The sequence below is a fragment of the Cnephaeus nilssonii genome, assembly GCF_951640355.1.
Source record: "Cnephaeus nilssonii genome assembly, chromosome: 1".
NCBI lineage: Eukaryota > Metazoa > Chordata > Mammalia > Chiroptera > Vespertilionidae > Cnephaeus > Cnephaeus nilssonii.
The window spans coordinates 17,328,207-17,354,095 of record NC_137072.1 but is presented as its reverse complement, the minus strand read 5'-3'; the positions used below and the strand labels follow the sequence as shown (position 1 = coordinate 17,354,095).

At 42.1% G+C, this 25,889-nt stretch overlaps 1 protein-coding gene across 4 annotated transcripts in view; it reads left to right on the top strand.

Moving 5' to 3' along the window:
* The window catches only part of APBB1IP (amyloid beta precursor protein binding family B member 1 interacting protein), a 123,232-nt gene that overhangs the window by 92,131 nt on the left and 5,212 nt on the right, over positions 1-25,889 (top strand). For all 4 annotated transcript variants that reach the window (XM_079772955.1, XM_079772956.1, XM_079772954.1 and 1 more), the window contains exons 8-13: positions 3,688-3,774; positions 5,651-5,794; positions 9,473-9,583; positions 17,869-17,967; positions 18,996-19,110; positions 24,919-25,022. In XM_079772955.1, the coding sequence (XP_079629081.1) occupies positions 3,688-3,774; positions 5,651-5,794; positions 9,473-9,583; positions 17,869-17,967; positions 18,996-19,110; positions 24,919-25,022 (660 nt within the window). The remainder of the gene's footprint in view (positions 1-3,687; positions 3,775-5,650; positions 5,795-9,472; positions 9,584-17,868; positions 17,968-18,995; positions 19,111-24,918; positions 25,023-25,889) is intronic.

The following is a 25,889-nucleotide window of genomic DNA, read 5'->3' as shown; positions in this document are numbered from 1 at the left end:
GGGCAGGAGAATGAGTAGAAACATGCCACCTCCTTGCAAGTCCTCTGCTCACAGTTGTGCAAGGACCCTTCCACCAACATGCTGTTGCCAAACAAGGCAGGGAGCCAGACCCAGCACAAGCGGAACCAGGGAATAAGCACTGCCCATTCTAGGGGGGCACTGCACAGCCAGCCGGCCACGGGCAGCAGGGGTACCTGGCACGGGGCGGAAGAGAGAGTTGGGAGTGGTGGTCAGGTCTTCATCGGACACGCTGTATTAATCCCCAGCTCCAGCCAGACCAGCGGTCACTGGTGGTCCACAGAGACCCAATATTTAACCACATCTGGGCCTTTGTACGTGCTTTTCTTCCTGCCTCAAATGCTCTCCATATTTCTTTTTTCCTCTGAATATTGAACATCTTTCAAGATCTAGTCAGACTTGGACCTCCTCTGTGAAGTCTTTCTTGATCATCTTGGCCCACAGTTACGTCTTCCTCTCTGAAAACCTATAAAATTTCACTCGTTTTTAATTTATGAAGTATCTTCTGTAGCTCCCCCACCTACAGGTACATACAGGGGTGGGCAAAAGTAGGTTAATAATAATACATAATACAATAATTAACAAATAAATAATAATACAAGAAAAACTGTTTTTTGCGTACACACTCTCTAAGCCTGCTTTCGCCAATCCCTGTTCATAGTCATCTGTCCATCAATCTATCATCTATTTCAATTTATCTTCTCAATGCGATAGAAAGTTTCTTAAAAACAGAGATATTTTACATGTAAAGGGTACTCACAAATATTTATTTTTGGACTGATAACTGTTTGCTTGATTTACTCTTTATTCCAAGAAGGTTCTATTTAAGTAAGTAATGTATTTGCTGTTTCTTTCCTATCCAGCTGTCCCAAATCTTGCATTTTCAGAATCTATACGAAAGGGATCAAGCTGTGACTGAATTCACCTGATTGTCCAGTTTCTTTTGCAACAGATAATGGATTAACTTCAAAGTTCTGCTGCTTGCCACAGAGCAGCTCGCAGTGAGCCGGCCGCCCAGGTGACAGGTGGAAGTCCTGGCCAAAGACAGTCAGTCCCTTCTAAGGACCACCCTCCTGTTCGCCAGCTCAGATTTACTTTGTGGTTTTGCCTTTTCATCAGAACAAAAGCACAGTGTAGCATCGTCACTTGGAAAGGGGAAAAAAGTTATTCAGAAGTTGAAAAAGAGGGATCTCAGAGAAAGACATGGCTCAGATCCTGACCCTAGTAAGTGGGGCCCTTCACAGTTTAGAAAGACCCTTATCTGTCCCTGCAGAGGGTGACACACACTCTCCTGTTCCCGGATGAGGATGAAAAGCACATGCCATGGAGTGTTCTTGTTTCATTCTTTCAACTTGTACGTTTCCAGGACCCTCAAGCAAGATGTGCTTGCTGGCGGCCCTCTCTGCATTCACTCGCATGACTAGGTCATCTCATGTTTTTTTATTGTGGTAAAATACACCGGTACATAATGTAGAATTTACCATTTTAACCATTTTTAAGTTACAGTCAGTGGCATTAAGTACATCCACACTGCTGCGCTGGCTTCTCTCCCGTGGGATTTAGAGCTGAGAAAACTTAAGAAAAACTCAAAGCTCTGGCACGGACTAGCCTTGGGCAAATCACTTAATCCTCTGCTTCCCGATCTCTATCACAGCAACGGCACCCATGTGATGGGGTTGTTCTTGAATGGCTGAAATGAAAAGCATACCTGTAAGGCCTCAGTGTAGAGTCCTGGCAGGTAGTATATGTTATCAATTATAGCTAGTCATAGTCTGCAAGCCAAACATGTAAAATTAAGATAGTTTCTGAACTCTATATGAAATCACATTAATTCACAATCTACTATCCATCCAAATAACAAGTAAAAGTTAAAAGCCTTGAAAACATATTACAAGATAATTCAATAAAAATTATCAAAGGAATTGTACTTGACATTGTCCCTCTGTTTAAGTCACCATTTTTATGCCTGCTACTTTGGGGAGATACCCTAATTTTGCAAATTTTATTTGCCTACAGTTTGCTTCCTAACTCTGTGTCCAGTATATTCTGTTCTCAAACTTCAATAGGAATAAAATTTATCCAGGAAGAATGTCAGATCAGATTCCCAGGCCCTGCACCAGAAATTTCCTTTTAGTATGTTGGGAGGCCGGGACCATGAATTTTATTGAGCAGCAAGGTGGTCTGGGGATCACACTTGCAGAAACACTCCTCTGGTACAAATAAACTTCTGTGTCTACATTCAGGAGGGTCCTTAATTTATTCACTGTGCTCCAGAGGTATATGTTCTAGTTTTAATACATTTTTAATGTATTATTTTATAAAACTCTATATCCACCATTCCCAACATGGGGCACATGCCCCACAGAGGGGCAATTTGATTTTTAAGGGGGGCAATTAGAGAATGAGTTATTAACAGTGATTTTTTTGTATTGGTTATGGTTCTAGGTTCCTCATATACAGTATATAAATATATATTGTGACATATTTATGCATTTCAGTTCTCTATTATATGTTTTGAAACTTTATTTGCTACTTTTTCATATCACTTCATATTATTATTTTTTTTAACAATTTCTTAGTGATTTCTTCCTCAGTACTTCAGCTGTCCTTTCATTCTTTTATTTTTCTCTTTCATGGATGCCGTGTTCTTTGGAAGCTTGTCTAGACCAAGTTAATGGCCTTTTAGGCTTCCTCCATGTGAATAGGAGTGCACTTTTGGAATAATAAGAATTATATGCCACAAGGGGAGGGGGCATCAGGATTTAGAGGTGCTTAGGTGGGGCATGGCCAAAAGAAGGTTGGGAACCACTGCTCTACATTTTCACATAAAAGTCCTCAACTATGGCAGTGGTCGCTCATACTAATCACTTTGGCATTGACACTTCGGCTGCACTGGTGATGTAAAATGTAGCCCCTGTGTGATTACGATTTTTTTTTTTGAAACGTACGCATTTAACATTTAGTTCCAACCGCCTTATCGAAATTCAGTATTAACAAGTTAAGAAACCTAGATTTATACAAACTCTGCTTAGAGAACATGTGCCCATTTGTGAGTGCCATGCTCTTCCCTGCCTTGGATAGGCCGGCTCTCTTTCAAGAAATGCCCTCTCTACTCCTGTCTGTCCTGAGGAGTTGCCTAGCAGCACCCCCTGCGTTGTGGTTGCCCCACGGTTTTTAAAATTAAAATTGGTTGCCAGCATTTATAAAAATCCAGACTGGAGGCTTCTCTTGCTAAGCCCGAGCCTCTAGCCCGCGGGGCCTTGGAATCCTACCTGGCGGCCACCAGCCGAGCGGCTCCCTCCTGGACGGGGAACATGCGCTCCACCTGCAGGCCAGCCCCAGGCCGCCCCGCTTCCCGCTTTCCACATGTTCTAAATCGAGACCACGGAATTTAACAACCCCAGGAGGTCGTATCCTCTGCCAGTGTTTTCCATCTTACGTTTGTTTCCTCGTTGACGGTGCGCTATGGGAGAGAGGTGTGCTTCTGCACAGTCGTGCGGCAGCCAGCACTCAGGAGGCCTCGGTAAGCGCGTGGTTGACAGAGAGCACACGCTGAGCTCCCCAGGTCATTTCCTGCAGGTGCATCTCTCGCCAGCAAGGCCCTGAGTCCCTCTGTGGCTGGCACGGTGATGAAGACTGACTGATCTGATCTTTTAATATTTTATTTAGAATTTTTACTTGGATAACAAAGGGAAAAAAGAAAGCAAGGAAACAAATGAGAAGATGAACGCCAAGAACAAGGAATGCTTACTGGAGGTAAGTTAATTTTGCCCAATAGAAGAAAAGAGGAGGAGGTTAGTTGTATCTATTTTTTAAATTATTTGCTTCTCAAAACAATGGATGATTCTGAGACACACTGAAATGTTAACTTGGGGTTTGAAAAATCACATTATTACTAAATTATAGCTATTTATATAATTAAATTGGTTATTTGAGTCATTTGTTTAAAAGTATGGCTTTAGCCCAGCCAGTGTGGCACAGTGATTGAGTGTCAGCCCAGGAACCAAGAGGCCCAGGTTCGATTCCCAGTCAGGGCACATGCCTGGGTTGCAGGCTCGATCCCCAGTAGGAGGTGTGCAGGATATTTCTACCTCTCTGTCCCTCTCTTTTCCTCTCTCTATAAATCCTATAAGAACATATTTTTTAATAGTATGGCTTTAGACAGTATATTTTACTCTTCATGAAGTTGGATTAGTAATTCTTGACTAAAAGACTTAAGAATCTGCATAAAACTCATCTCCTAACATTCTTTATGATTCATCACTTAAGTGCTCCCTAGAAGTCAGATGTAAGGATTTCCAAATCTGCTTTAGAGTGAATTCTAAGGTGTTCTTCCAGCAGCCAGGTGGCAGGAAGTCAGAGATTTGGGGTTAGAGACCTGATACAAGGTTGGCTCTGCCTGCTGAGGTTACTGTGTTATTGGACAAGGCCAAGCACCTTGGTTTCCGGAGTCTTACTGAATTATTACACTATAGAAATCAATGGAAAAAATATCCCCAGGTGAGGATTTAAAATAAGTTATTCTACCTTTATGAGACTGAATGAGACTGAGAGTTATAAAATAGAAAGCAAAAAAAAATAAGTTTGAGTATTTGAACTGAAAGATGAAATAATATGCAATTTTACTACATTGCTTTTTAAAAGAATGTACTAAGATCTATAAATCTATGCAAGTTTTGACATTTGAAAATCCACACCTAGAAAATGTACTTAGGCACTATCCTTTCAGATTGTATAGTATTAATAATTGCCGTCTTCATTTTTTGATAAGAAAACCATCCCAAGAATAAGTTATTAACATACATGTATTTTATGTATAGAATTATACATTGCAATTTTTTTTATTTCCTAGCAATGAAACAGTAATCTTTTTTGCTTACAGGAAAAGTAATAATTTTTTTAATTTACCGACTTAGAAGACCCTTGAGATGCTCACAAATTTCCTTATGAGGTTGGGGCCATTATTGCTCCATTTTCCAAGGAAAGAAACTGAGGTTTAGTTACTTTCCCACTATCACAGTGCTAAGTGGTCAAGAAGCCTTGAAGTCTAATTCAGCAGCCAGGACTCCTAAGCACCATGGAGTTCTCGCTCTCTTTAGTCAAACAGCATGCAATATAAATATACTAGAAGTGTGGTGCATGAATTCATGCATGGGTGGGGTCCCTAGGCCTGGCCAGCGATCAGGGCTGGTTGGGCTGTCTCTCATAGTCCCTATCAGAGTGGGGCCGATCAGGGCCTGCCAGCTGGGGGGGGGGGGGGGGGAGGGCGGTGGCGGGGGGGGGGGGGGGGGGGACACGGACAGGGGAGGGACCGTGGGAGGTTGGCCAGTGGTGGGAGGTTGGCTGGTGGCAGGAGGTTGGCTGTGGGAGTACATTGACCACCAGGGGGCAGTTCCTGCATTGAGCGTCTACCCCCTGGTGGTCAGTGAGCATCATAGCGACTGGTCGACCAGTCATTCCAGTCATTTGGTAGTAACAGATGTTAGGCTTTTATATAGATAGATACCTTTGATCAGAGCTGTAGACAAAAATGACTATTAACTTAAAGGCTAGTTTGCCACAATTTGTTTAAATGTGAACAAAATGTATTTTTACCTTTCATGTGTTTATATCATTGGAATCTCAATTTCAGGAAAGTTTCTGTGGAACATCTATCATTGTGCCAGAACTTGAAGGAGCTCTTTATTTGAAAGAAGATGGAAAGAAATCCTGGAAAAGGCGCTATTTCCTTTTACGAGCTTCTGGAATTTATTACGTACCCAAAGGGAAGACTAAGGTTAGAAAGGAAAAAAAATCTAGTAAAAAAAAAGTGTCATGGAAGTGAAATCTTCAGGTGGCAATTTAAATATATTTACTTTGTTGTGGGAGTGATATTCTTACAATATTTATACTAATATTTACCTTATTGGGATAGATTTATAGAAATCCTCTTGTAATATTTCCTATAGCTCTCTCTTGAAGATGAAGAATTTTATTTGTTTAAAGTTAGGTTTCAAAAATTATGACCAAGACCGAGCCAGTTTGACTCAATGGATAGAGAGTCAGCCCACGGACTGAAGAGTTCTGGGTTTGATTCTTATCAAAGGTACGTACCTCGGTTGCAGGCCTGATCCCCGGCCCCAGTCAGAGCGGGTGCAGAAGGCAACCAATCAATGTGTCTCTCTCACTCAATATTTCTCTCTGTCTCTCCCCCTCCCTTCCACTCTCTCTAAAAAATACATAAATAAAAAATCCTTGGGTGAGGATTAACAACCACAACAAAAAAATTATGCCCAAAGTATTTTTCTAGAGATTAATTTGTTACTTTGTATACTTACTCCTGAGAACTTTCCCCCCGTATTGACTATTTTGTTCTATAGTCATAGTAAAATTTCTTTTATCTGAAATCGTAGCGGTATTAGAAGTCTTGATAGATCTTCATTTAGATTTTAGCCCTTAACCTCTGAATATTGAGTTGTCTTCTGAGGTGTACTATATGCATTTTCCTAACTTAGCAGAGTTCCTCAGACATCATTTAACTTTTGCTTGGTGATTCAGAGTTAGTGCCTCAAATCTACAAGCATAGAGTAAGTTCTTCTTTGAAATTTCATTTTAACTCTCATTTTGATCATTATCTTTTTCAAAGACCCTTCTTAGAGGCTCAGGGCTTTTCCACCTTTTGTTTAACTTTTAAAACTTTAGAATGTCTCTCATCTATATCTGGGGTGAGCCAGAACATTTTGCCTGCACTTCCCAATCCAGGACACCACCAAATGGCATATTTACAATTTGCAGGTTTCTTCTGATTTGCTTGACCCACAACCCCATGCAGGTGAAATCCTGGTGAATATGCAAGTCTGCTCCCAGAATCTGTAAGACAATGTTATCTCTATTGGAATGCAGGAGAGGCATTATGGGTAGTGCTTGGTCCAAGGCAGCTACTGCTCCTACTGATACAGTCCCAGCTGTGCCATCTTCAGTCCAGTCCTACTTGGGGGACGTCACAGTTGACCTACTAATGATTTGTTTTATTTTAGAAATGCTAAGTCTTTGGCATTCACATATAAATGATACATAGATAAACCTACTACAAACAACACCCTTAGTGATGTTACAATAGGACAACATACTTTCTCTCACAGCTTCAACTAACAGTGGAGTGGAGGAATTAGCCAGTAAGTCAAGAAAAAGAATAAAAATGTAATTATTGGGAAAGAAGAGGCAAAAATTATCTTTATTCACAGTTGACACAATTGTCTATCTAACTATATAAGGCACTCAATGGAAACACTATAAGGACTAAATAAACTTACCAAATAAGAAATTGTTTTCCTTTACACAAACAATATGCAAATTAAAATATAATGCAAAAGGTTTCATGCATAGCAGAAATAAAAAATACAAAATACCTAACAACCAACAAGAAATGTTGAAGGCTTATATGGCATAAAATATAAAATTTAATAAAGGGAGTGAAATAACTGAATAAATAGAAATGTAACATGTTACTAGATGGAAAGATTAATTCTTCCCCCCAAATTTTCTATATATTCAATCCCAAGAAAAATTTCAGTTGAATTCATTTTACTTGAAGTTCACAGACTGTTTCTAAAATTAATCAGAAAGATGACACCCCAAAAATTGTGAAGAACATTAAGGTAGAATTCCTCCTCAAAAAAACATTAGATAAAAGTAGGACAGGTAGAGACAAGCAGGTGAACAGAGAGCCATGTAATAGAAATAAAATTAAAGTAAGCATTTTACAGCAATGGGGGGGCCGGGGGGAAATGTGGTATTCAATAAATAACATTGAAAAAAATGTACACCCACTTGGAAAAATAGATTTGGGCCTTATACCGTGTTCTAAATTAAATTCTAGATTTATTAAACACATTTAGGAAAAAGGGAATATAAAATCTTAGGAGAAACATACATTAATATTTTCATAATTTAGGGGTGGAGTCGCCTTCTTAAGCAAGACTAAAAACCCAAGGTTATAAGGAGAAAATTGACAGGTTGTTCTTAATTCCTCGTGACCAAAGATCCAAACAAGAAATTAAAGACTAGCTATAGAGTCCGAGAGTACATCTGCAGCATGTATAACCAAGTATGAAGACCAATAAAATACAAAGAGTTCAGCAAATCAATAAGAACAAGGTAAACATACTCATAAAAAAGGGCAAAGCTTATTTAGTGAGAATTGACAGAAAAAAGAATATCAGTAGCCACTGAATAAGTTAAAATTTGCTCTATCTTACTAAAAGCAGGGAAATGTAAATTAAATAGTGAAATATTTCCTCCCATGAGATTGATAATATTAACAATATTGATAATATCCAAATTTCAGCAGGAGTGGGTAAGAAAAATGGCACTCTCTTGCACAGAGGTTGAAAGGTAAATTGGTATAAAACAGTATTTATAGTAAAATTTCACTCATGTTTCAAAAATTGTGTGTGTGTAAGAATATGTATGTATGTATGTGGGGGTATCTCTGCATACATATGTGTATAAATGCTTACCCAAAAACATGTGGAAGAGTACTACTAAATTATTAACAATAGTATTTATGGAGAAAAGAGTGGAATTAGAAAAAGGAATGATGAAGGAAGATTTTCATTTTATTAGGTATATATGCATTGTTCTTTAAATTATAATGAGTATGTTTTATTTTTCTAATTAAAAACTTAAAACTTTGAAAATCTAGAAGAAAATATCATATAAGAAAAAAAACCCCACCATAAATAAAGGAATAATTGGGCACTGAGGTGTAACAATTCTGCCCTTCACTCTCTATTCACTAACTAGGTAAAGAATTATAGAATGTGATGGGGGGAGAGTAATAGAACAAACTTGTAACTAAAGTGTAACCAAATATGTAAATTAGAGGTTGCAGTCTTCACAATGCATATTATACAGGGGGGAGAGGTTTCTGTTTCCATAGCAACACCATGGACAATAAAGAGAAAGTATGAAAGGAATCTTTATTCCTGAAGAAGTGCGTGAAGATGCTATTTTCCTGAGCATCACGTTTACCTCTCATTGTTCCTCCTGAAGGGGATTTTTTTTTTTTTTTTAATGCTCAATCATGAAGTCCATCAGTGACTTAGAATGGCAAAAGCCAAAATGACATTTCTGATAAAGTGGCTGGTCACCTTGTCTTGTCAATAATGATGCCTCAAGGTTAACCAGTCAGCTCTGACCCTGGGAGTCCATGTGCAGGTGCCAGGACAGCAGTATAATCTTTCACTCTATTCTTGGGCCTGTGGCACGCTGTTTTGCCTTAGGTGAACTCCTTCGCCTCTTAAAATGCAGGCTTGGCATTTAGAAAACTAATCATGATAGATGCTTCAATAAATTACCTAAAATTCAACATTTTTCCACTAAAATATCATTCTTAGTTGTGCCCTCAAGAACAACCTTGGAAAAATATTAATCATCAACTGTGTTAAGGTTTGATTTTTTCCTTCTCTTTCAGACATCTCGAGATTTGGCGTGTTTTATACAGTTCGAAAATGTCAACATTTACTATGGGATTCAGTGTAAAATGAAATATAAAGCACCCACTGACTACTGCTTTGTTTTAAAGGTATGTTGTAAGAAGTCCTTACTTTATGTCTATATGCAATGTGAGTTAATATTTCCTTTTAAGGAAAAAAAAATGTCAAATGTCATATAGTAAACCACAAGTATAAATAGTAAGCTTTTTATTTTAAACCAACATAGGAAAGGAGGAAACATTTCTACCAGCTCAGATCATTTCCCAAGTCTAAAACTTTACAGCAAATCTGTCTGACAGGGGAAGTGGAATGGGGAAGGTAGAAGAGGGTAAAGTGGGGGGACAGGGGTAAATGGTGATGGAAGGAGACTGTACTTGGGGTGGTGAACACACAATACAATAAAAACCTCAAACCTATATAATTTTATTAACCAATGCCACCCCAATAAATTCAATTTTTAAAAAAAGAAAGAGAAAGAAAAAAAGTAAAGTGAATCTGTATGGGCTTCTTCATTGCTTATGAAAATGAAAGCTCTACATTTTGAACAAATTTTATGTACCATTTTATTGGTAATAATGAATAAATTTTTCAGTTCTTTACTTATTGGACCCTTATTCCATTGTAAGAAGATTTTAGAAATTAGGAACTTGATGAGATTACCTAGAAAAATACAAAAACTAGGAAAAAAATCTTTTTTCATGATAGTTTTTGGGGGGTTTTCTTAGTGAAATACAATAATTGGGCTCAGTCTTACTTAATAAGACTGCTAAGTGATCTCTCCCTACACATTTACTCTTATTTATTTACTAGAGGCCCGATGCACCAAGATTCGTGCAAGAATGGGCCTTCCTTCCCCTGGCTGCCAGCACCACCTTCACTCTGGCCGGAGCCGCATGTTCACTCCGCCCAGAGCCGCCTTTCCCCTCCAGCCCGGGGCTGCCTTTCTGCCTTCCCACGCTGCCCAGAGGCCCGGAGCAGCCGGGGTGGTGCGTAACGCCTGCATCGTCACCATGGCAACAATGCAAGCATCCTGCCCGCCCCTGGCTGCTTGGCACCTGTGTATGCAAATTAACCCACCATATTTGTTGGGTTAATTTTCATATTCGCTCCTGATTGGCTGGTGGGTGTCGTGAAGGTACGGTCAATTATCATGTTGCTCTTTTAGCAGTGTAGATTACTAGGGGCCAGTGCACAACTTCATGCACCTTGAAAGGAACTGTGGGCTGCGAGGCTGCGGTGGGCACAGGGCTGGGTCTCAGCCCATCCTCCGTGCCTCCACACGGCCCCTCCTGCCACAGCCCCTAGTCCCCTGTCTGCCGGTGCCAGCACCGTCAGCGGGTGCCAGCAGCAGCTGCTGCCTCGATCACCCCTCAGGAGCAGGGGGTAGGTGGAAAAGCCCTCAGGGGTGATTGGGGCCAGCAGCCGCCACTTGCACCCACTGATGGCGCCGAGCGATCAGGACCGGCGCCAGGCACCAGCAGTGGGTGCGAGCAGGACTGGCACTGGCAGCAGGTGTAAGCGCCGGGCGGGACTGTGGCACAGGAGCAAAGAATTTTCAGTAACCACCAGAGGCTCACCCCAATGACAGTGACCAGCTCCCCGCTTTGGTCGGGCGCCCCCACTCACCTGCTCTATCATCCCACCGCACCCAATGCCCGCCTTGTTCCACACTCTGCCGCCTGCTGCTGATGCCTGCCATGTTCCACATGTTCCCCCTGGTGGTCAGTGCACACCATAGCAACACTAGTTGTTCGGTTGTTCCGGTCTACTTGCATATTAGCCTTTTATATATAGATTATTATTATCAAGTAATTGGTTGAAGTGATTGCCTTCATTGAGGACTCAGGATAATGGGTGTTTTTTATTTAGACAACCATAGTCCTCTTTGTCATTACTGAGCACCCACTTTCATTACAAACTAGAGGCCTGGTGCACGAAATTCATGCACTCGGAGGGAGGGGAGGACCCCTCAGCCTGGCCTGCGCCCTCTCACAGTCCAGGAGCCCTCAGGGGATGTCCAACTGATGGCTTAGGCTTCCCGAGAGGCTCCCGCACCACCACTGCGCTCACCAGCTATGACCTGGCTTCTGGCTGAGCGGTGCTCCCCCTGTGGGATCGGGCTGAAACTGGCTCTCCAATATCCTCCAAGGGGTCCCAGATTGCAAGAGGGCACAGGCCAGGCCGAGGGACCCCACCAGTTCACGATTGGGCCAGGGAGAGACGCGGGAGGTTGGCCAGCCGGGGAGGGTCTGCAGAAGGGCTCCAGGGTATGTCTGGCTCATCTTGCTCAGTCCCAATCAGCGGGACTCCAGCAGCAAGCTAACCTACCAGTCGGAGCATCTGCCCCCTGGTGGTCAGTGCACACCATAGCAACTAGTAGACTGGTTGACTGTCTGCCCCCTGGTGGTCAGTGCATATCATAGCGAGTGGTTGAGTAACCTTAGCATATCATTAGCATATTAATTGGTTGAATGGCTAGCCAGTCGACTGGACACTTAGCATATTAGGCTTTTATTATATAGGATAGTAATAACCACTACCACTGTCCTAGCTCAATCAGCCTGCCACTCCCCCAGAATCTCTCAACCAGGGGCATTTTGCCCCCAGCAGACCTTTATCAATATCTAGAGACATTTTTGTTTGTCATGACTTGAGGGGGGCTGTTACTGCTTACATTTGATGGGTAGAGGCCAGGGACACTGCTAAATACCCTACAGTGCACAAGGCAACCCCACAACAAAGGGTTAGCTGCTCACAAATGTCAGCAGTGCTGCTGTCGAGAAGCCTGCCCTAGACAGAGTAGTCCCAGGATAATGGCTGTAAAGGGACTGAGGAAAGAGAGAGAGCAAGATTCATTCATTCAGCCTTAGCTGGTTTGGCTCAGTGGATAGAGCTTTGGCCTGCGGACTGAAGGGTCCTGGGTTTGACATGGAACCAGAATGAGATGCAAGGTGGAGCCTCAGAGGCCGCTACTCTCTCAGACACTATTTACTAGGAAACAAAACATCTTCTCTTCCCACCGTACACCACCGCCAGCGCCCTTGAACCGTGTCTTCATTGAGTTCTTATCTGACTCTATGGCCCACGTTTGGAATCCTGAGACCCTGAGAAATTACCAGAATGGAGGCCCTCATTTCCATGTGGACAGTTCTATGCACTTCATCTCTGAAGTGTTGCCCACATCTCTCGAGTAGGGAGAAGATTCTGGAGAAAAGTTCTGAAATGGTGGTCAGTAAACTGGCTGAATACAGATTCCAGGGCCCTGGACCCATTGAATTAACATATTTAAGGATGGGGCCCAGGAATCTCCATTTTTCTTAAGGTCAGTGTCCTAAGTCTAAACATCAACAGTCAGGACTTAGCTGGTGATGAAATACCCTCCCTAGGGGACAAACAGGATGGAAGTTGTCAGAAGGAGCAAGGGTCCCAAGCCCCAACACCAGGGCCATGGACTGGAGCAGGGATGGCTGGCTGGAGAAAGACAAGACTCCGGGCCTACAAGTCCCCACGATGGGACTTCAGACACAGCGAACAGACTCAGCTTCCTGTGCCAACACACATATTTGGGACTAAGTCCTAGAGTCATGGCCTAAGTTGAATTATCAGACTGGGACACAGGTTATCCTGGGCTTTGCTGCAAATGGAATGCTGAGACCCAGGGTATTGGACTAGGACTTTTAAAACCCTCATCTCCAAGGCCTATGTCTCCAGGAAAGAATTGGGGAAGGAAGCTCAGAGGTGGAGAAGCCTGCAGGCCTCGTGGATCTAGGAACCAACAAGAGTCAGGGGCAACCCTAGCGGAACATGTATTTCCTTCTTTCTCACAACAACCATCTGTCCTCAAGCCAATTTCTTCATGTGCCATCACCCTGCTCATTTTGCTCTTTTGCATGCTTGTCAGTTCCTTCCCAAAATATTGGGAATATTTAATAATTTGCTGAGTATAAGGCTCTGTCACCGTTTGGAGAACTTATTTGTTTATGAACATTTTGGTCACATATTTCCCTTTCTGTCCACTATGAAAAGAATTGTTGGTATTCAAATATTTCATTGGGATAGGCAGATTTATAGAATTCAAAAAATACATGCCTACATTTCAAGAGGAATTCAAAATATGGAGAAATATGTTAAGAGATTGCATGATTCCACCCTAGCCAGTTTGGCTCAGAGGATAGGCCATTAGCCTGCAGACTGAAGAGTCCCAGTTCGATTCTGGTCAAGGGCACATGCCTGGGTTATGGGCTCGATCCCCAGTAGGGGGCGTGGAGGAGGCAGCTAATCTATGATTCTCTCTCATCATTGATGTTTCTATGTCTCTTTTCCTCTCCCTTCCTCTATGAAATCAATAAAAATATATTTTAAAAAATAAAAGAAGAAGAAGATTGCATGATTCCACAGACACACACTGACTGATAAGTCCAGCCAAGAAGGTTTTTATTCCCCAGGCACCCCTTCTACTGGTCATCACGGTGTGAGCCTCCTACTCATCTTTATTTACCCAGCAGTTGGTGTATTTCTTAACACCCAGAAGTGTTTGTTGAATGTGTGGGGCCTCCATTCTAGTTAGGGTTCTGCCACTCTCTTTGGACTTGGACAAATGGCTTACTCTCTCTGGCACTTGGTTTCCTCATTTGTAAGTTAGAGGATCTGTAAGTTCCCTTTTAACAGTGATGTTCTGCAATTGCCCCGACCTCTGTGCTCCGTGCTGAGCTTCTCTCTTTTTATGGTAGGAACAGTCAAACCAATTGCAAAAGAGTCTAGCTTTGTGGCACTGAACCAGCATTTTTCCCTTACACCCCTTTGCAAATAATTTTGCAACAAAAGGCTAAGTTAGGCAGTAAACCCCTTGGCAAGGTCCCAAAACATGACTGGAGAACCAGCACAGCGACTTGCTATATGATGGCTGGGGAGCCAAAAGGATTTCTGTGTTAACAAGGAGCCTGGTGTCCACCAGGTAACTCATCTTTGAACCACAAAACCTGAGCATTGCAAGAGGCCCTCGAGGTCATCTGATGCTTAATTCTGCTGCATGTGTTCATAGTACACATGTGGTGTAAGGACCTCAGTGAGGTTCCCCCACTAATGTTGGAGAAAATGAACCAGGGTCTGTACATCTGTCTCCTCGTCATAGAAGGAGCCACTGATAGAACGCAAGTTCAAGAGTTCTTGCCTCTCTTTTATGCTCAAAAGCCATATGTTTAAGGGGAATGACCACATTTTACTCTCTTCGGATGAAATTGTTGTGCTATTTATGTGAATACCTCTACTTAAGTTGCCTTGTGCATTTCATTGCAAGCACAATGTGAGTTATAGTCTGCTCCTGGGAGCCTGGCTCTCACATGGCATGCAACAAATTAAATAAATAAATAAATACTTTTAATATGGCAAAACCAAAGTAACAATGTCACCTTTTTTAATTTCTCAGAAAAAAACAAACACAAACCTGCTTTCTAAGAACAATTATAAACATTAAGTTGCTGAAGTGACCATGTTCTCCCCTCTTATTTGACAGTCAGACGAAGAGCGTTGTTCCAGGTGAGGGAACTGTGTTTCTGGTGCTGAAAGAGGACTCTGGCTTGGTTCTGTAAGCTTTATTGTTGAGAGGAGTACTGTGGGCATCTGTGGAATGTCACATTCCATTCAGTGAAGGAATCCTCAGCTTAGTGTACTTTTCACCAGTGACCTTCTGATTAACTAATGCAACAAATCCTTTTTCTGCTGGTGGATCACATTATTTGAGTTGATGGTCAGTTTCACTTTTAAGGGACTCAAACGGAGATGTTTAGTTGGGATAACATTTACAAAAATAAAATCTAATATTCAGAATTAATGAGGAAGCATTGAACCCCAATAAAATGGCGTTACACATTCAAAACACATTGAAAAGTGTGTGTTGCCATCTGCCGGCCAGAATGGAAAAGGACAGGCAACATTCAGGAGCCTAATGTGGAGCTCAGGAGAGAGGAAACCTGTGATGCTGACACAAATTCTGAGGGCTGAGTGATCTCAGTAAAGACAACAGTTTATGCAAAGATAAAAGTATAGCCCTAGCCTTTGGCTCAGTGGATAGAGCCTCCGCCTGTGGGCTGAAGGGTTCCGGATTCAATTCCAGTCAAGAGCACATGCCCAGGTTGTGGGCTTGATCCCCAGTAGCGGGTGTGCAGGAGGCAGCCAATCTGTGATTCTCTCTCATAATTGATGTTTCTCTCTCTCTCTTCCTCTCTGAAATCAATAAAAATAATCTTTAAAAAAAGATCCTATATAATAAAGGTGTAGTATGCAAATTGTCCCCTTGACCAGGCGTTCTTCTGGGAGTTCAACCAGGGGGCGGGGCCAGCCGGGGGAAGGGAGGGAGGCCCTTGGCTGGCAGCAGGCGGCGGGGGAAGGGAGGGAGTGCACTGGGCCTCTAGTAAAAGTATAAAGGTAGATTTTCAACAATTGGCTCAAAGGCAAAAAGGAGGAATGCTTTATAATTTCTGAATTTTTCTGAGGCATCTTTAGAGTCTAGAATTTTGGCTTAATAGCTTGATAAAAATGCATGAATTCTAGGGGGTAAGGACAAAAGATTCCAAGCTTCTAGTGGACCATGGGGTAAAATATAAGGTAACCTGTCTGAGCCTCAGTTTTCTCATTTTTAAAACCAAAAATTTCTAACCTCTCACCAAGCTCTCCAAGGCTCTGTGAGTCTTGTTATTTGTTCTGGGCACAGTCAGCAATACCACTGACTCTTACTGGCTGTGTCATTAGATAGATCAGCAAGGTGACTACTCCAAATGCCACTTCTCAGATTCAAACTGAAGTTCAAAGCACAATGCCCTTGGAAATGGCCACTTTCTTGAAGGTCAGTGATTAAGCCAAAAGCAAAAGTGCAGCAGGGAGGTCTGTGCAATAAATACTCTGAGAGGAGAAGTGGACAGCTTCACTCCCCGCCCACGGAAGCTGCTTCCAGCTCTCTTGGCATTCCATCTGGCTTTCAGCACCACCCGCCATGTTATGCTGATCCTAGCAGGGTTAACAAACTCCTCTGAGAAATGGAGGAAGACAGAGGTGGTAACATGTGCCTGAGCACACACACACAAAATGGTTATGGTTGGAAATTATTTCTCTGTATCTCAAAGTTTATGAAAAATTATAAAGACCCATGAAAATGGACGTGGTTCTCGTCTCAGAACCTAGATTTGGTTGCTGGCCCCCCCCGCCTTATGGCCATAAGACTTCTGGCGAACAGGAATTCCTGCACTTGTTTATTTCTCTTGACAATTATTTCCACCTCTGGACTGGAATACCGAGCATGTACCAGGCCATGTATTAAGCCCTGGGGGTCTTCATCAGTGAACGGCAGACATGATTTCCACCCTCATGAAGCACACAGGCTGCCAGAGACAGAGACATAAAACAGAAATTACAAAGGCAATGAGGATTCAGAAAGATGGGTGCAGGGTGATCTGTCTGACCAGGGACCTGTGTCTCTCTTTCCCTTCGTGCCTGCCCTATCACTGTCTCACTGACTCTGAGCTCTGGGAAGGCCTGATGATTCCTAGTGCAACACCCAAGGACATTGCCACTTGAGAATAGACAGAATTATTGCATCTCCAGGCCATCCATCCAGAGACCAAAAATGGCCCATTTGGGTAGGAGATGACAGTTAAGAAAGGATAATTCTAGAGCATCAGCCTACAGACTGAAGGGTCCCAGGTTTGATGCCAGTCAAGGGCACATGCCCGGGTTGCGGGCTCCATCCCCAGTAGGGGGCATGAAGGAGGCAGCCGAATAATGATTCTCTCTCATCATTGATGTTTCCATCTCTCTCTCCCTCTCCCTTTCTCTCTGAAATAAATAAAAACATATTTTAAAAAGAAAGCATGATTTCTAGGTAGCAGAAATAACCTTAGGATTGACTGGCAATCACAAAAACATTATTAATTCTGTGACATAATAATTATATCAGGTAAATTCCCTAATCTGATAAATGGAGAAATGACTCAGATTTCTCGTGGGGATAGAAACGTGATAGTTGTGAAAGCTTTCAAAAGTTAAAAAAGCAGAAATGAAAATTGTAATTGATAATATAGTAAGAAGTGCTTATGATAAATCATGTCCCAGATTTCCTAAGTCCCTTCAAAATTTAGCCCATTTTAAAAGTATCGCTCTTTCCAATCCTAAAATTACTCCCAGTACCTATTGCCACCATCTCAGGAAATCACATACATTGTTAGAGTTTTTAAATTTTTTTGAAATATTACAAAATTATACACCTGAAACCTATATGATTATATTAGCACCCTAATAAATTCAATAAAAAAATTAAAATTGTTTTGAAAAGCACTAATGAATGAAGAGTTTCTGAATGATCTTTGATATGACTATTTTCTAGCATCCCCAAATTCAGAAGGAGTCCCAGTACATCAAGTATCTCTGCTGTGATGATGAAAGAACTCTAAACCAGTGGGTCACAGGAATTCGGATCGCAAAGGTGAGTGAGCATTGGACTCCACCCTATCTTGAATTTGAATTTGCCGACCACCTGCTTGGCCTGGGTCCAGTTTTGTGTTCTTGTAAAACAGTTGATCCATTCTTAATAGGTCAATGCCACCGATATGATCTTATTTATTTGCCCATTGTATTTTTTAAATAGGTGACAGGGATAGAAACATAGACCTCTCCAATGACCTGAGAATCAGAGGTTTACTTTCACATGAGACTTTTCAGATCTCTGTTTACTCATGGAGAGCATTGCAAGTGTAGTGTGTCATTACGAAACATGAGGTATAATTACATACACAAGGTGTAGAATTATACAGACATACAATCAGAATTCCATAGCTAAACCTCTCCTCTAATGTCTAGGTAAAAGTATTAACTGTCTCTCGCTAATCTGGAAAATTATTTAACACATGAAATAACACAGTTAAAAATCTTGGGTATAAATTTTTACTCCCCAAAAACTTTACTAATAGCCTACCTGTTGACCGGAATTACCAATAACATAAACAACCAATTAACACTTTTTTTTTCATCCTCACTGGAGGATATGCTTATTGATTTGAGTGATAGAAACATCAATCAGTTGCCTACACTACACATCCCAACCAGGGATCGAACCTGCAACCTGGGTATGTGCCCTGACCGGGAACCAAACCTGCCACCTTTTGGTGTATGGGGCAAGGCTACAACCAACTGAGCCACCCAGCCATGGCAACACATATTTTATATGTTATATGTATTATGTACTGTATTCTTATAATAAAGCTAGAGAAAACATAGTATTAAGAAAATTATAAAGAAGAAAAAATATATTTATTGAAAAAATCTGTATATAAGTGAACCCACGCATTTCAAACCAGTATTGTTCAAGGATCAACTGTATTTAAAAAAACAACTTGGGAAAAGAGTAAAAAGAGTACTCATGAAGTATTTTCCCCCTCAATATGTACATTGCAAATGAGTGCAGAATTTGGAGTAAATAGATGACTTTTTGCTTCTTTTGTGTTTCCTCCCTAGTACGGAAAGACTCTCTATGACAACTATCAGCGGGCCGTGGCGAAGGCTGGGCTGGCCTCTCGGTGGACAAACCTGGGCACTGTCAATGCAGCTACACCACCTCCGCCTTCTACAGGTACCACACACAGCAGAAATTCTGACACCTCTTCAAGCTCAGACTATGAGGGTTTGGCCCGTGATGCAAGCTGTGAAAGAACTCACGACTGAGAGAAGAGACGGATGCAGAGAGAGGGGTTTATTTTACTTTCCATGAAGAGATAGGGCCAGTGCGTTGCTAATCAATACAAGGGCAAGAAAGGAAAGTGGCTTCCCCTGTTAAGCCCTGGCTGTTGCTAAGCAACAAGGAAATTGAGCACATATCAGGGGGATTATAGTTTGTTCCTTAGGAGACAGTCGGGGCAGATATTCTAGGGAGGTGTCTTTATCAGCATCTTTACAAGCCTGTAAAACATTCTTAGAGTAAAAACTATGAGGAGTTCAAACGAGGCTTGTTTGAAGGAGAGCATAGAAGGGCACTTTCTACTAATTACCCCTGATTGGTGAAAACCGCAGGGAAGAGGATGAGAGAATGTAGCCTTGAAAGTAACTTATCCCATCCCTCCGTTTAAGCAGAGGAGCTGTTTGAATCAGAGAAGCTAATAATGTTGGGGTTTCATTACCAGGTGCTCCTCATAAATTGTGGAAGGCTACCGCAAAGAAAAAGGAAGGCCTTTTTTTTTTTTGTCCTTACACAGAGCTCGTGTTCAAACTTATCCAACACGTTTTATAAAAACAGAACTTTGTAGACAGTACAGACTATATTTCTCTTCTGATGGTCAGGCTCAAGATCTATACCTATTGCCCTGGTCCAGTGGCTCCATTGGCTGGAGCGTTCTCCCACACCAAAAAGGCTGCGGGTTTGATTCCCGGTCAGGGCACATAACTAGGTTGTGGGTTTCATCCCCTGTCATGGCAGGTACAGGAGGCAACCGATGGTTCTCTCTCTCTCTCTCCCCTCTTCTCACTCTAAAAATCAATAAAAAAAACAAACACATATCTACACATATACATGCCTGTATCTGTTTCTTTATAACTGACTTTTAGCAGAGCTTTGACCTTTTTTTCATGATATGCTTGTGGATAAGATGGTGATCCCCAGCTTAGGGTGAGCTGGTAGGAAGCTGTCTTATCAGAGTACAAGTGTTCTATTTGTCCAAGGCTTCATTAGTCTCCATCACACTGCTCACACCAAGGACAAGATCAGTCCCTGATGTTTTGCCTCAGTGACATCGTGGCTAGAGCTTTGTACCCAATCCTGACACCACATTTCAAGGGTAGCATTACAGCTCCTTGTTGTGTCTCTGAGGGCAGGGCAATGAGGGATGAAGTAGGGATTGCATGCAGCGGCATATAGCTTGGTTCTTACAACAGCCCTGCAAAGTATAAATTACTATCCCCGTGCCACAGGTGAGAAAACTGAAGCTCAGAGAAACTAGTATCTAGTATCTTCTCAGTGGCTGAGCTGGAATTCAAACACATTTATCTTTAAGATAAATAATGGTGAAAGAACTGGAGCCAACTGTTAATGGCGGAACAGTCTGGTCAGTTTTCCAGTGTTAAAGGGTGGTCATAGCAAAGGGCAGCATTTACGTTCTTTGCTGCTTCAAAGGATAAAACCAGCGTGAATGTGTGGAAGTTGCAGTGAGATCAACTAGACTTAATCCACTCTCAGCGCCATCTGTGTGCTGATTACCTATAAACGTACAAATCAGTCCAGCCTTCTCTGTTGACCTCCAAACCGATGTATTCAACAGTCTGCTCAATGGTTTTCTGGATACATCACAGACAGCTCAAACCCAACATCTGTGAAACGGATCTCATCATCTTACCCTCCAAACTTGCTCCTCGGTTGCTATTCTCTGTTTTCATAAATAAGATCATCATCTACCCGATTTCTCATACAGGACACACCCTCAAATCCAGTCACTCCTAAATCCTGTTGATGCTTCCTTCTAACTATTGGTCAGATCTGTCCTGTCTTTTCATCTCATCAAACCCGTCATCTTTCACTTGGCCTCATGCACTGGTTGAGTTGAGTTGAGCTGGCCTCCAGCTAAGCCTGCATTTGCAGGCTTCTCCCCCTCCATGAGACCGTCCCCTATCTAAAGCACTTTGGAAACTTGCCACTGCTCTCAGATAAAGTTCCAAGTCCTTAGCAAGACCAACAAACCTGCATAATATGTGTTTATCCATCTCTCCTGCCTCTTCTCCCTCCCTATCTTCCTGTTTCTACCATATATACCATTTGCTTTTTCCCAGTTCTGTAAATCCCCCAGCACCATCCTTTCTCAGAGACTTTACAGATGCTGTATCCCTACCTATCCCAGGTCTCAACTGAACTGTCCTTTGTAAGCCAGAAATAATTAATAAGCCCTACTTGATTAATAATCCGTGAGTTCCTTCCTCTAGACTCTGATGGAAAGCACGAGGCCAGGGGCCATTTCTGTCTTGTGTATTGTGGTTTCCCCAGAACCAAGTGCAATGCCTGGCAGATAATAGATGCTTAGCTGGAATTAGAAGATGGTTGGGACAACAAATGAAACAATTATTTAATAGCCATCTCATATGGTGATTAAAGAAAATTGAATTTATTTAAGGAAAGGGGGAAGGGGATGGAGTATCCAAAGGGAAGGGCTGGCTACACAGTACCGAGCCAAGGGGCCATTGGGTTGATGATGGCAGCACCTAGGGTGGAGTTTCATCCTTATATGTAGTCACTGGTGGGAAACTTGTCATCAGTGCGTTTGAGGGGCTGAGCTGGTGGGCGTGAAATGTGGATGGAATGCAGGTGTGCGATCAGGTGTCTTCAGGACAGTTTCAATTCCTTGTATGGTCTGACTCCTGGAGTCCATTGAGTTTTTCTTGGTCTTACGTTCTCCTATGGCAGGAAGCTTACAAATGGCTGGTAAGGATTGTATTGCCCTACAGTCCTAACATAGAGTTTCTCTGAAGATTAAATGAAATAATGTATGTTGATGTCCTTAATGTTAAATGCACAACAAATGTTAGTTCCATTCCTTCTAAATGATTGCTTAAAACCAGTTTTTGAAGAACACCATTGCAGCAGTCAGATGAGATTTCCATTGTTTAAAAAGGTGGATCTTGTACGTGATGGAATATCCCTTAGTAGATACTGAATTAACCCATGTTGGTGCTGCTGTAGAGTCTTATTTATCAAAAATCCCTAGGTTCTGTCATTGACACCAGCCCCACAGAGAACAAACATGCTGAGGTTTTTTTAAATAAACCATACTGGGAGCCACCCCTGTTTATTAATAAAATGCTTCAGTGAGAATCTAAAGAGAAAAAAATCCTCAATGGAAACTTTCTTTCAGTTTATATCTTAGAATGTATTGCCATGAGCACTGGCTGTGTAGGATTTTAAGTTCTATAGTAGTGACTAGTGTGGACGGAAGTGAAGATGAGTTTAGAAGGAAGTGGAGCCCTTTCAAATAGAAGGTGAAGTTCATTCTTCTCAGTATGTACCAACATATACATACACAGTGACCATGATCACATCTTAGCAACAGAGAACTGCTTGAGTTCAGTTCTTGCCAAATATTATTATCAAAGCCTCTCTCTTCATCTGAACTCACAGCACAAAATAAGTAGGGCTCTCCAAAAATGTTTCAGGGACCTGTGTCCATCCAAAGGGCCTGGTACAAATCAAGCTCTATGATCGTTCCAACACCCCCTCCACCACAAAAAAAAAAAAAAAAACAGTTAAGGTGAACCTCAAAAATAGTGTTTTATTAAAAAATGTTCTTTGGGGTCAGGAGTTACTGGCTGATTGCACTTACTTGAACCTCAGGCTGTTTGGGGCACTAGTCAGGGAGCCCCCTTTACCCACAGCTGCCTGCCTGAGTCATTGGCCTACAGAGTGGGGTTCCCTCAGAGAGGAATGATCCCCCAACCTTGAAATTACACACCATAGGTCAGAACAAGAACTGGGGCTGAGGTGAGTGTGGAGCTGGCACGAGCTGTACCTTGGGAGAACATGCTGTGACTTCACTTGGTAGGGCTGGAGGCAGTGAGCCCGGGTCCCATTCTGCCTGATGCCTCCTCAGCTTTAGCTGGCAGCTTTTCTCTGGGGATCTAGAATCCCTTTCTGCCCACATCCTCCCTGTAAGGACAGAAAAGGGGCCTTTCTTTTCTTTCCTGTGGCCTTCCACAATTTATGAGAAACACCTGGTAATTACTTAAAACCAAAGATTGTTAACTCCTCTGATTCAAACTGCAAGACAAAATAAGCTACTCTCAAGCCTACATTCTTGCATACAAACCCCTTCTCCTTGTTGTTTTTACAACTCAGGGATAATTAGTAGAAAGTTCCCTTCAAACAAGCGCCTTTTGAACTCTTCATAACTTTTGCTCTAAGCATGTTTTACAGGCTGATTAAAAGATACCTCCCTAGCACATCTGCCCAGACTAAAAATCTAATTTTCAAATACACACCCCTTGATGTCTACTCAATTTCAGCCCAACAAACCCCACTGCCTCCCTTGTCCAAGGCTTTAAAGGGTTGTGGGGGCAGGGACAGGTTGATTTTTTTGTTCTTTGCTGTTGATTAGCAATGCACTGGCCCTCATCCTAAACTTCCTCTCTGTATCCCTTCTTTAGTTTTGCCCAAAACCCTAACACTACCCTTCCTCTTTTCCTGCCCTTTTCTTTACATTGTTGAACCAGAGTCCTAGAGAAACATGCCCAAGTGGTGCAAGATCGCTGGCTGGGTGGCATAAACCACATGGGATCCATGTGTTTCTGCTATGGTCAGCCTACTGAGAAAACATGGAGGCACTGTTCTACATCCAAAGTGCTTAACAATAAGTCATTGATTCTTTTTTGTTGTTGTTAATCCTCACTGGAGGATATTTTTTCCATTGATTTTTAGAGTGGAAGGAAGGGAGACAGAAAGAGAGAGAGCCTGGCCGGTGTGGCTCAATGGTTGAGTGTTGACCCAGGAACCAAGAGGTCTCCAGTTTAGATTTCCATCAGGTCACATGTCCGGGTTGTGGGTTCGATCTCCAGTAGGGAATGTGCAGGAAGCAGTTTATCGATGAAGTTTCTCTCTCATTGATGTTTCTACCTCTCTATCCCTCTCCCTCTAAAAGTCAATAAAAAAACATATTTCTTTAAATATGTATATACTAGTGGCCCAGTAAATGGATTCGTGCACATTGAAAGGAAATTAATTAGAAGGTGGCCAGCAGGGTAGGACTGGGCAAGATGGGCTGGACACGCCCTGAAGCCAATCTCCCATGGTCCCTCCCCTACCAGCCATACCTGGGGTGGAGCCGGGGCTCAAAGGGCATCTGCAGAGTGAGTGGGGTCCCTCCAGCAGGTGGGGTCCCTCAGCCTGGTCTGATGGGATTGGGCCGAAACTGGCAGTCCGACATCCCCTGAGGGGTCCCGGAGTGCGAGAGGGCACTCTGCAAAGTTGCTGTCGCTCGGCAGCTCCTGCATTGAGTGTCTGCCCCCTGGTGGTCAGTGTGCATCATACCTACCAGCTGCTTAGCCTTTTATATATAGAGAGAGAGAGAGACATCTATTGGTTGCCTCTTGTTGGAGTGATGGTCAATTTGCATATTACCTATTTATTATATAGGATGACTAAAAAGTATTTAAAAGTGGAACATACTATCTTCCGGTTAATCCAGACTTTGTAGCCTGTATAAAGCATTCACTTTCCTGAACCATCTGCTGAACCTCATGAAGTCCTGACATAAATCCTCGAATTTTTCCTAAGGTTCCCAGTTAACCATACTATGCCCATGAATCCCTTTCTTTTGCATTAAAAATATAAATTGATTTCTATTTTCAGATGAACTTTCAAGAATGTTGAAACGTCTTCCCCACTCATCTTGTCTCTCTTCCTCCCTCTCAGGACTTACAGCAGGCACCGCCCAGGCCAATGGTCAGATTCCCCAGGCTGCACACTCAGCGAGTGCTGTTCTCGAGGAAGCCCAGAGACACGTTGACACAACTAAGGTAGGCCAGAGAGTAACTGACAGACTCTATCCAACCGTTCCCTGTAAACGCATATTCTAAACCAGTGGTCGGCAAACTCATTAGTCAACAGAGCCAAATATCAACAGTACAACGATCGAAATTTCTTTTGAGAGCCAAATTTTTTAAACTTAAACTATATAGGTAGGTACATTGTTATTAACTTAATTAGGGTACTCCTAAGCTGGCCTTTGCTAAAAACTCAAGGGGCCAAAGAGCTGCATGTGGCTCTCGAGCCGCAGTTTGCTGACCACTGTTCTAAACCATCAGTGGTGTTCTAATAACTGGTCTTTTAAAAAGAGAATACAGTAGTTAGTTCCAACAACTAAGGCCCTATAACTTCATTTAGATAATTGCTTTATATATTTTTTATCTTAAAATTAGATAGGCTAGAATGGAAAATTAATACCAACTGTCATCACAGTGCTTTGGGGAAATGTGTGATTTTTATATTAATACTGAGGATTGACAACTCTTTTTAATTTAGCTACATGTATCTGGCTGAAGCGATTATCTTGGTTTAGTCAATGGTTTTAGACTCTCTGAAAGTGGCTCCTGGGTTTTAAGCCCTTGGGATTTCTATTTACTTTTTCTGAATAAATTAGAGCAACGAGTTAGTCAGAAGCCCTACATTAAATGCTTACTGAGCCCCAAAACCATGTTAGAAGACTACTACTAAAAGGATTTCACTATAAAATGTGCATTTAAATTTTTCTGTTAATGTTCTACATACATCCTCAGGGTGATGGAGAAGAAAACACATTTTAAAACAATAGCCAAATTGGTATAATAGTCTCCATAACTTTTTTTTTTTTTCCAGTAGAGGGGGTTAATGAAGACTCATTAAAT